Here is a 12,324-nt window from a genome sequence, read left to right on the forward strand (position 1 = left end):
GCTTATTCTTGGTTGAAGCAGCAATGTCAACTCACATCTGCTATTTTAAATGTATATAAATAGTTTGTATTCTGTTAGCCAAATATTTTCATATGTTTTCAATTTTGCTTTCATCATTTTGGGGGAAGAGCGAACAGGCAAATGGTGCAGTCTGCTACTTGAAAACCAAGTCAGGAAGGGTACATGTGCAGGAAAAGCACATTCTGCATAGTCTTAGCGTCAGGGCCCTGCCTGCTACAGAACTGTTTTGGGCTTTCAGGCGATCTGAGCAACCTGTCCTAGTTGAAGATGTCCCTGCTCATTGCAGGGGGGTTGGACTAGATGGCCTTTAAAAGTCCCTTCCAACCCGAACTATTCTACAATTCTATGATTGGTGCCCTCCTGGATACTGAAGCTATGGAAGACGCTTTCCAAGGAAACAGATCCACCAGGCCAAGTGCTCTGCTTCAGCACAAATGCAATGAGAAAGCAAGTGGCTACCCAGAGGAATAAAGTAGGAGGAACTGATAGAAACTGGCTGAGACACATCTCTCTTTACCCTAAAAAAGAGAAAACTTGACATAGACGTGGTTCTTAGGTTTTTGCCACCTCCGTTTTAACTTTAATTCGATTTTGGTCTCCTCATTTCTTTGTGATCGAAGCCCAAAGGCAGCCAGGCAGGTGGCAGGAGGTCTGAGGGTAAGAACTCAGGGGGCTGGTGCAGGAGACAGGAGTGAGGGTGGCCAAGGCTCCTCCTCAGTGACAGGACTTGCCCAAGCACCGTCTGCAAGGTATGGGCTGTGGAAGGTGTCTTAAATCAGAAGAATAATGTCCCATAGACTGTAATGTGTTAAAACGGGGGTTACACGTTTTAAGAAGCACCTCTTAAAGTTATGAAATGCATTTATCACCAGTGTACTCCTGTCAGAAGTATTCTGGTTCTGTGTATTGGTTCCTGTGCCTGGCAGGGCACTGGAGGACGGGCGTTGCTTGGTGGAGCACTGCTCGAAGGTTGAGGTCTGCATCCTGGTGAATAATAAAACAAAGTGAGACCAAGCACGGTCTGCGATCCTGCTAGCAGCCCCACAAACTTACACTGAGGTTTCTAGGTACTTACTACTACCAATACAGATACTGAGAGAAGCAACTCACCTTTGAGTTGACGGTACCTATTTCAGTATTTAAAAAAAATTCAGCAAAGCTAAATATGCTTTTATTAGGAATTGAATGTAGTCTGTGTATAACAAATATGTAACTCACCTAAATGATAATATTTTTATTATCAAGGCTTACACGTTAGGATTAAGTGAATTTGTTTTCCATGTGAGCATTCGGCTATACTATAGTTTAATGTCACAAAACAAGTTTTCTAGTTAAATGCCACTTTTCTGATTTTGTAAGTACAATACTGAATTTAGATGGATCTGATCATTTCAATATTTATGAAGGGTTAGTCCTTAAATAACTACTGTAGAATTTTTATTTCTTTAACTCTGTGTTTTACTTTTTTTTTTTAACACTAAGACATGAATGACTGTCTAGGTTGTATTTTCACTAGTGATTTTCAGCTGTTTCTTCTGTGCCTTTGACAGGTACCTTTTGGTCCTCTTGCCTTCATGCCAGGGAAACTTGTCCACACCAATGAGGTTACTGTTCTGCTTGGGGACAACTGGTTTTCAAAATGCTCAGCAAAGCAGGCTGTTGCGCTGGTTGAGCACAGAAAAAAACGTATGTATCTTTCTGAACATAATTTAATAGTCAAAATTATTTATCTTCGTATTAATATATAAAATTAGTAGCATCTACACTGTTCTTTTTTTTGCGAGCTAGCTAACAGAAGTCTCATTCAGATGTAATATCAATTTAGCACCTTATTTTTCATCTTTACTTTGTATTTTATCGGATATGTCTAATATTTTTGAATATCTAGCCAGAGCTTTATTTTTTTTAATGATACACCAGCTTAAGTTACCAAAATTCAGGTTTTCATGTTAGATGTTAGAATACAAGATCAGTCAAGATTTGTTTATTATACACAAAAGTAAAAAAACTCCAAAACCAAAACAAACTAAAACTTCCCATTACTTTAATGTGAGAAATGCTGTATTCTTTTCCAGAAAGTGAACATCACATTGTACTTTTGCTCTTACCTTATTCCCTATTTTCTGTTGCCTTGTCTCTTCTCTTCTTTGCTGACTTGCCCTCTGTGGTTTTCTGGGGGTTTTTTTGTTTTTTTTTTTCTTCTTCTAACTTTGTCCATATAATTTTCCAGCTTTCTTCCCCCTCTACACATGCTTTACTTCTGCTTGTTCGGTTTTTTTCTCGCTTGCTGCTCAGCTGCATATCTGCCTCCTGCCCTTGATGTTCCTATCCATTGGTGTGGAGAGATCCACTGGATCTCTCTAGTTCAAGTGCCATTAGTGACCACCAAATGTGTCTTGCATAGCAGTAGATCACAGAGGCAGATAGGCAGTCCCTGGTGTTGTTTCCAGCTCTTTTTAGTTGATGGTGGGGTCTTGGCTTTGAAGAGCCAGGACCGCCAGCAAGTGGAACGCTTTGGAACCTCTTTGTGTTGGAGAGAATGAGAGCCTAAAATATTTGATGTAAATGTCAAGGAAGGAAAAGCACAATAAAATGGAGAATAAATTGGTACCTATTAGCCTTTGCTGTTTGCTTCAGATAAGCGTTTGAGTAAATTTGTTTCTTATTGGTTTTACCTATAATCTGTCTCATTCCTGAATGAGTGCTTACTGCAGCTTTACCCTGTGTATGTTACAACTAGCACAACTATTTACATTGGATTTTTGTTTATAAGTTCAGCTATCCATGTTGCTGCCTGCAGCAGAATACCTCAGAGGTCCTCCATCTGGATACATTTTTTTATTTCGATTCTGTGCAAGCAATATTTGTGTAAGAAAAGTTTTTTTATAAAAATTCATTTGCTGTATTACTTTAAAATATTCCTTTATGAAGAACATTACCAAAAGTATGTAATTTGTATTTTACCTATTATCTTTCTCAATCTGGTTCTCCTGACACAACTTTGCAATTTTCTTTCTTACTGAACTGAATCTACATTATTTATTGTGACTCTTGCGAGATCTCAGGTCCATAGGTTTTTCCTTGATCATCTGATATTTTTTTCAGTGCTGCGGAATTTTTTTGCCACCATTACATTCAGTGAAATCATTTGACCTTTGCATAGTAGGTGTTTGAACATTAAGTAGTCTGCTGGGAGACACACAATGAATGCTGGATTCTTTCCTTTATGATCTTTTAAATTGCATTTGAAATACGAACTCAGAAATACTCATTTCTTTTAAAGCAAAATAGTCATTGATGCCTGAATATAAACCCTCCATTCAGCGGATAGTTCACTTCAGCTGTGTGATGGCTGCCAGTGGGAGGCTCCAAAACACTGATATTAACTAAAAACTTTTTATTGAAAGGACTGTGTTCAGTTTTGGATTATAAAAACCATATTAGTACATATGATTCTGGAAAAAAAATTCTTTCATAGATATACTTTTCTCCTTTAAAAAATACAACTAACTTAAACTCTTTCAACCATTTTCACACTAAATGAGGGCAACTTAGAGGAGAATATTGGAGATGTTATTTGTTTATTCTAATTAGAAAAAAAGTTATGTACGTGAAAGACCTGTAGACCATTGCTATATAATGTGAATTGGCCACTTGTGGCACAAACATGAAAGGCTGATGTTTCACAAGTATTAGTTTTAAGTCTCTTTTGTGTATTGCACTGTAGTTATTTTCATAAGTATGACTTCTGATTTCACTGGCATTTTGTGAGCATAGGGGCTTCATAGTTTACAGGGTGATGTATATTGGGCATTATCATTACATTGACACAAGGTGATTTGATTTTTAGTACATAATCTTTTTGTTTTGGACATAAATTTTGTGAGTAGGTCACACACACTGGAAAAGAGGGCATGCTTACTGCAGGGGATTACGTTGCAAGCAGTCCCGAATGTCCTGTGTGCCAGTCGGAAGGTCCTAACACAGCAAAGCTTTTTTTAACCGTGTGCTTAAGGCCAGTGTGTGCTTAAAGGCTTTGGTACATAGGAATTGGGGTCTGAACAGAGCAAAGAAAGGCTCATGCTGAAATTGCTTGCTGAACAGAAAGCTGGCAATATTTGTTGATGGTTTGTTTCTTCCCTAACCTACATTTTTTTATCCAGTATTACTCTATTTAATTTAGATGGGTATTTTTTCATAACTAGTTCAGATAACCAAAATGAACTTAATTAGTATAGCACTAGTAATTCAGTGCTTTAACAGAAATTAAGAGTTATGAGGAAATAAATGGAAGATGCACATTTTGGTTGCTTACCGTGCCTTGTGCCCCGCTCTCCTGAGTGGTGAGGAGTGGGAGAGCATCTGCTCAGGGTTTAAGTTCTCTAGTGGGACTGGCTCTTGGATAGAAAAGGGCAAGAGATTCCTGTAACTCACTCACTTCTGAGTGTTGTTTCTTGCTGGTTCTGGGGAGTTTTCTTTATTGCCTTTGACTAGTTTTGCGTGGGTCTGCCCATTGAAGACCTCTGGTCACCAGGGGTGACCCTGTTTGCCTTTGAGGACACCACTGCCCCAACAGTTATTTCGATCAAGGCTCACAGAAAATTTTCTTTGCAGTTTGATTCCTTCTGTCTATGTTGGATGCATACAAGAATGGACAATATGAATTTGCATGCTTAAGCAGTGCCATATAAATCAAACAGTATCAGTGAGTATAAAGCCTTGGAAGTTAGGGGTAGCAGTAAGAGTGTACTATATATAAAAGCTTTAAATATTACTTAGTCCTAATTAGGTCATCCTTTTTGTCTTAGTAGTTTTGTTAAATTTGCTTTTTAAAGGAGAACGAGTGAAAAAACATTTGCTTCTGTGGAATAGAGAAATACCCAGCCACAGCAGATTAATTTCTTGGTTAAAATTTATTTAATTGAAAGGAATAATTGAAGGGTGACTGTACTGAATATTAAAAGTAAAGGCACTTTAACTGACATAGCTGTAGAAAGCCCTATTTTGGGGATACATTTTTGTTTGCTTAGCTTTTGATTTAGATGCAAACTGTTCAGCATTGTGATTGGTTGAAATGTATTTGGTAAAATTTGGGACAGTCACTCATGTCAAATGTTACTTTTTCATAAAATATTGATCATGTCTTCTTGAATAATATTTGTGTTGCAGTAGATCTTTCATTTGCTGCACGTTTTTGTGACATCCTACATGTTCAGTTAGTTCCAAAACTGTTAAAAAAAATAAATCTAGTGAAGTTTATGGAATTGCCAAGTATATTTTTAATTGTTTTAAATTTGTTGCAGTTTGTTAAACCAGGTAGTACAGATAATGGGAAACACTTTACACATATGTTTGCGTGTAAAAATGTGAAGAAATAGTGAAGCAGATTAAAGGATATGCACACCAAATTCCATTATAATAAAAGAAATTAGCTTTTTAAGTATGTCACAGTTTAGCACAACAATAATGCAATTGTAGTTTTTTCTCTTACAATTATCTTGCTTAAGGTACTTCATAATATTTCTGTTCTCCTCAAGGCAAGACTGTATTGTCTCAGAATTCAAAGAGGGAATAAAGATTCTTTTTGTGAATATGGGATTATATCTTTTACATGTTTGTGATGATATAAATTACGTTTTTTCTCTATATCAGTAATCGCATTAATTCTTTAAGATGGGAAATTTTTCATTACAATAGTCCCTGTGGTAGTTACTATAGTAAGAAATTAAATAGATTTTTCTTGTAAATATTTGTGGATTAATTCAGTGTGCTAGGTATTCCAAGTGTCTAAACACTTTAAAAGGTGGGAAATTAAAACATGCACACAGAACTAGGAGTGGTTTTATTGTGTTAAAAATTTATCAGATAAAAAAAATCTCACTTAAAGGAGAATTGTTGAACTACTTAGCAATTGTGTCTTCAGTATATGTAAGAATACCCTTGCAGTGTCACGCTGCAAATGAATTCATGAAATGAAAATACTGATTACATTAACATACAGTATTGTGATAGTACCCAATTGTAAATTGCAGTATGTAACCTTTAATACAAATATTTGTGTCAATCAAAATTGACCGATAGCTTAGTATACAGGGTTTAAAAGATACCATTGTTTTTAATAAATAAGATGATCCAGGCGGATGAGGACCAGTTTGAATTTGTTCCTTATCAGCATTTCCAGAAAAAAGGATATTGTCTCCAAAATATATGATAGGAAGGCTTTCCATTTCCCATCTGTGAATGAGCAAGGCCTTTAGAGGTTTTAATGTTTCATCCAAGGGTGAAAATAACTTTCTTTATGTTCTAAAGAATGTAACACAAACTTGCCTACTCACTTTTTTGGGGGAAAAGAACAAAAAATGCAGGCAGTGTTACAAAGAAATCTAGCTGTTGCTTTTCTTTATTAAAAAAAAAAAAAAGGTATTTCTGCTGTTTTTCTGCATGCTGGAGAATTTTCTTTCACTGTGCTTTTGAACATTTTTTTACCATTTTTTGCGATTATCACTTTTTAGTTTGATAACCTCCGTCAGTTCCTTCCTTACCCTTGTTAAGTTAGGAGCTGATTCGGTGGAGTGCTAAGTGCTCTAAATTTGCTCTGCAGTTCCCAGGAGGTGTTTGGTTTCTCACAGGACCACAGTCAGGTATTTTAACCAGAACACAGTGGAAGAAAGTAAGGAGAATAGACTCCTTTCTGTAAGTTATATATTGTGATTCAAAGAAGCCCCTACCTTTTTATAATTCCTACTGGGCAACAGAGGAGTTGTCTGAATGCCACCCTCCTTCATTTAGGAGGAATTTAAACATATTCATATAATTCTAGCAATTACATAGGTGTATGAACCTAAAAGAGAAATATATGGCATTTACTTAGTGTTCCTAAAGCCAAATTATCTATACAAATTTTTACAGAAGAAAATCCAAATGACTTTGGTTTTGATACCAAGGGAACATGGAAAACAGAATGAAGGTTGTCTTTAAAAGGCGCAAAGCTACTGCACGAAGGGTTGCATTGCATTTTAAAGAACTAGTGCGGTTGCTGTTACAAAGAATGAATTTATTTATGTTGTTGCAAGCACAAAGAGAGCTTAAATCCATATACACAAAAAGCAATCAGGATTCTCTTTTGACTCTTAAAACAAATGCATCTCTAGAAAAATGAACAGAAAAGAACAGAAAAACAGAGAAGGGTGTTTTGAAAAGCTCTTAGTAGATGCTGCTTTCTGCAGAACTGCAAATCTTACTTGTTTCAAGTAACCTGTGATAGTTTGTTGGACAATTACTGGCTAAAAAAATATTTTGCTGCAGATTAAATATATATTTATTGAAACACAGTTAAAAATCCTCAGATAATTGATCTACTTATGCAGACGCTTAAAAGGAAGAAAATAAGTAACACACTTAAAATAGTAAAATAACTCAACCCATTAATAGTACTTGTAATTGTACTGTAGTGCTGTGCTTTTGCAAGGAAACACCTTCTATCTCCAAAGAATTCAGAAGTGGAGTATGTGCATTAGACTGCATGGTATTTCACCTCCAGCATCAGTAATATTAACATGCTCCATTAACAGACTGCATGATAGGTATTCTTGTTTTGTTCAGGGGTCAATCACAATTGTGCTAGAAATTGCTGATGAAAGATTTTGCATGCAAAATGCTATTCTGTGGTTCCCCCATGTAACTTCCCTTCGGCACCTGAAGTGGGATGGTGGCAGCCCCTCAGTTCCATGGTGCAGAGTGAGAGCCATGGAGGTACTGCCTTCAGGTGCGCGTACTCGGTTCTCACTTTGGAGGAGCTGAGCCGCTGTCTGTAACTGAGGTAGGTGGTTGTTCTCTGGCTTGTATAAACACTTTGTGTATATATAACCATCTTCAGACTGGTTACCTTCTACTTGAGAAACTGTGTTAGGCGATGAAGAGATCTTAGCTCCAAATCTCAGTTGCATACAGTATTCTTTGTTGTACTTAATCTAAAATTTCTGTCCAGTCACCTGTCCTCAAAGGAGATTATTTCCTAACTTTCCATGCTTTTTCTTCTATGTTATATTCATAAGACTCCCCGGAAGACTAACTGAACCTGGCAAGGTAGACTAGGCTTCAGCTTCATCTCAGTTTGTCCTGTTTCACAAAGTCTGACTTTTCAAAATAGATCAACCTGTTCTCACTATTCTTGTCTGTTCTTACTATTCAAATCCCAGTGTAACACACAGTTTCCAGAAGTAACTAAAATAATGTCTGTGATTCCCCAAATCCTTATAGACAACACTCCAAGGACATTAATGTCAAACTCAGATAATTAAAATTTGTATCCAGCCAAGCTAATTAACCCATTAAAGCCAAAACGCATAGATGAGAATTTGTGTCAGTTTGGCATTAGTGCGTTGTCATGTCTTATAAAATCTGGCTTCGGTGGACTTCATTTCAACAATATGAAATGTGTTCCCCAATTATTTTTTTCCTCTACCAGCGTATATGTAGCAGGCAGAGAGGGCTGCTTCTTAAAAATGGCTAATCATGGCGTAAGGAAATCCAGTCGAGTCCTTTCAGACTAATAAGGGAGCTGGGAAGGAATGATCTAAATGTAAAGAAATGCCACTGCCTGTAAATATTCAAAGGCTGCTGCGCAGAGGAAATCTACATATCCTGATTTCTGATTCAAATACCTTTTCCTTTTGGCGGTCCTGGAAAACAGTCCTAGAGACTCTGGCCGTTCTGCGGCACTGAACTGTCTTTCCAAGTGGTTTAGCTGAGACATGTAAATAGGAGCTACTCGGGTTCACCTGATAGCCACATCAGACTTTTCTCAGATTATTGGATGTGACAAAGTTGGACAACAGCCTCTGGTTCAATCCGTCTTCAAAGGCTCTGAGAAGCTTAAACCACAGGGTAGTAAGAGGAGGAGACTACGGAGCCTCTCTTACTCTACCAGTATTTTTCTGGGGGTCTCAATGGATAAAAAACCCCTGTAGTTTGTAAAGTGAATTGTTTCTCGCTAGATAGGGTACATTTTAAAATTCAGTGAACGATGTTGGAGGCTTTTAGGATGCATGGTGGCAAGTTTAAAACACGAAACCCTGAGCTTCCCATGCGAGCCCTTTTCCAGGAGAGCCCTTCTTCTCTGAGGGGCCTGGCCATGGGAAGGTCTCTCCTTTGGCCGAGCGGGAGCCCCGGCTTCCCGCTGACAGGGGAGGCAGGAGCGACGCAGCGGGCTGACCGGGGACGCGGGGATGGAGCGTCATGGTAATCCCAGCTGTCCACTGATGTGCTGTGTGGCCCGGGGCAAATCACTTAAACTGTCTGTTTCTTCATCTGTAAAATAGGAGAGAGTAATACTTACCTCCCTCGCAGGGTGCTGGGCAGATTAGTTAATGCTTGTACAGCATTTTAAAGTAAAACATGCTGTGTAACTGCTCAGTGTCCTTACCTAACGGAGCAAACCAATGCGCTCCCATCCAGAAAGCAGCATCGCAAGCTGGTGCTCCAGAAGCAGCGTAACCTAGATGGCTGTTGAATAATATTTAGATATACAGGCAATGACTGAGACACTCGTGGTGTTTAAGAAACAGCTGAGCATCACATTTACTATGAATGTAAAATAAAAGCCTGAGGAAAATTGGTCTCAAGCTAGACGTTTATGTATACTGAGACTACCTTCAAAAGCTGAAAGCACAGATGGGAGCATTTTGTATAAAAACTATCACCACCTCTCTTTGAGTTGGACTTTGGAGGGTGCGTTACATACCGAGAAAAGCTGTGGACGATGTTGATAGGAATTAACTGAAGAGTAAAAGCTGTGTGCGAGAGGTGATGATTGCTGCTGTGTCTGATGGAGGACAAGGTGGCTCTGGGAAGGAGTTGTGTACGGGGAGCAGGACCCCGATTGCCGGTGGAAGGAGCTGTGTCCTCTTGAAGGGTGTGCGTTGGCACGGCTTGAGACATGGAATACTTCTTGGAAACAGTATTTCATCCAGTAGGAAAGGCAAATGCAGAGCATTTTTCAGGGTAAAATCTTAAGTTCTTTCTTAGAAAGAGCTTAACTAATGGAGATGACTGCACATTTGACACATTGTTTGGTTTAAAGGCTAATGCTTTTGAAATACCCCAAAAGTCTGAGCTGTGTCTTCGTGCTTCTTGTTGGAAGGGATGGACGTTTGCTTGAGTAGCCTTTTCCAAAACGCATAATGTTCTTTCTAAGCTATTTACTGCAAGTAATATATTTTTAAGGAATTGTATTTGATACACTGTGAAATATCAACAGGGAAAAAAGCATACAATACTGAATCTGTTAAAATTAGGATGAGAGTAATCTCACATGCTTGGTGGTAGTTGTGTTTTGCCTTGGCTGTTTCACACATAATTTCCTCTTCTGCGTTTGCAGAGGGGGAGGAGGGATCTGAACCTGTTTGTAGAAGTCTGAGTCACTAAGTAGATTTTATTTTACAAGTACAACTACAAGCTCATTTTGTCTACTTAAGTGCATTTTGTAGTCATTTTGTGGTTATTAATATATTTTCACACATCCTAATCGGAAAGGCCTTTTGTTATAATAAATGCAATCTCTGAAACATTTACAGCTGCATACCCTAGCCAGAAAACTGTATGGGGAGTAGCTATGTATGTACTATAACTTTTTAGGATTAGTCTCTAGACGAGAGAGATACTTAATCAAATACTAAAGTTAACAGGCAAAAGGAGAGTTAAAGAAAAGAGTAAGAATACTGAGAAAATACTTCGAAAATAGTTTTTCAAGTAGAAAATTTTGTGGATAAGTTTTCCCTCATTGCACGTTCCTGTCTGTAAAATGGGAATAGCAGCGTGCTCTGCCATACTTGCATATTGTGAAAGTAAATAATTTAAGGTGTATGAGGTTTTTTACGTGCTACAGAACTGGTGATCACGTAAGTATCATAAACAGAGAGAAGCAATGCCGAGGAGGGAGCTAGCTAGATTCATGAAGTGAGTTACTGCTTAAAAAAGTTTCTTTGAGTGTGACTTTGCTGATCCCATGGTAGAAAGGATCTGTTTGCCTCCTTCATAGTATTGTACAAGACAGCTTCTTCTTGTATTGCTTTAATGATTCCAAAAAAGAATTTTAAAATAGAAAATCAGCTTGCTTCTTCACAAAGGCTTTTAGCTCCTTCAGGGTATATAGGACCAGTTGGTGCAAGGTCTTAGAGATCCTCTGTTGAAACTAATTTATGTAGTAAGTCTTCCCTCCTGAAAATTTGCATTTGTATTAGTTTTGAGTTGAACAAAGAGCGCAAGTCTATTAATATTATTAGTATAAGGCTTTAATTGTGCCCTCTTTCCCCCAATTCTTAAGTCTTAGCAAAGCTGTGTTTCCTTTTCAGGCAGTTATGACCTTCTTCTTTTGCAAATTAGTTTGTTTTTTATGATAACTTTAAGGTAAAAGTAAAACTTAAGTTTTTAATATTTTATAAATCGCTGTTGAAAGGATTCATTATTTAATTGGCACGAGGGCATATAGAAAGCAATGTCTCAAATGAACTAATAATGTCTGAGAATTGGGTAGTTCTTAAAGTAAGTTTGCAAAATTACAGTAAAGCATAGTTGCCCAGGCAGAAGAGCTGTCTGCCTTCTGCCGTGCGTTGAAAGTACAGTTATTGGGGCATAAGCATATTTCACTTGTCCGTCATAACAAAAATGTTTGAACACAGTAACAGGAATGAAGTTTCAAAGGATTTTTAACAGTAGGTTTCAGATACCACTCTTAATTTTGTCACACTAAAACAGACTCTCTACCTGGATGGTTTTTTATTTAGAAGACACTTACTCAAAAAGACAGTTCTTACTTATTTTCGTATTGACCTCAAAAGTCAGCTTTTTGGCTTGCGACATGTGCTGAATGGTTTACTTATCTCCTTGATCAGCTTTTTGGGAATGTTACAGATAACATTAATAGAAGGCTTTGTGCAGCCTGTTCATATAGAAGATAGTATACATACCTTCCGTCCCGTATATAAGCACTGTTAAAAGGAGATGTTATCCAAATTAAGTTGCAATGTGTGTTTCCTTAAATCAATGCCTACAACACTGTGTCTAGTTCACCCAGTTTTTCTTCTTAGAGTAGTTTCACAGTTTGTGTTCAAATTTGCACACAAAAGATCTGCAACTTCTTCCTAATGAATCAAATGGTTAATTTGTCTTTTATAAAGATTTTTCCATTCTGGTTTTAAGTAATTGCCAACCTGTGCAGTCGTTATCTGTAAGCGTAGGAGTCTCTTCGTACCATGACCTGCCAGTTTTAACAACTGTCTTTCTCGGGCTTAAGTGAAACTAAAT

General features: G+C 37.7%; 1 protein-coding gene across 1 annotated transcript in view; it reads left to right on the forward strand.

The window, feature by feature from the left end:
* URI1 (URI1 prefoldin like chaperone) overlaps window positions 1–12,324 on the forward strand; it is a 43,191-nt gene that overhangs the window by 17,594 nt on the left and 13,273 nt on the right. Inside the window, exon 4 of the mRNA XM_087739333.1 lies at window positions 1,572–1,707. Coding sequence (XP_087595459.1) covers window positions 1,572–1,707 — 136 coding nt within the window. The remainder of the gene's footprint in view (window positions 1–1,571; window positions 1,708–12,324) is intronic.

This window comes from Nipponia nippon, unplaced genomic scaffold (assembly GCF_047370975.1).
Source record: "Nipponia nippon isolate SJK-2023a ecotype South Korea unplaced genomic scaffold, ASM4737097v1 scaffold_7, whole genome shotgun sequence".
NCBI lineage: Eukaryota > Metazoa > Chordata > Aves > Pelecaniformes > Threskiornithidae > Nipponia > Nipponia nippon.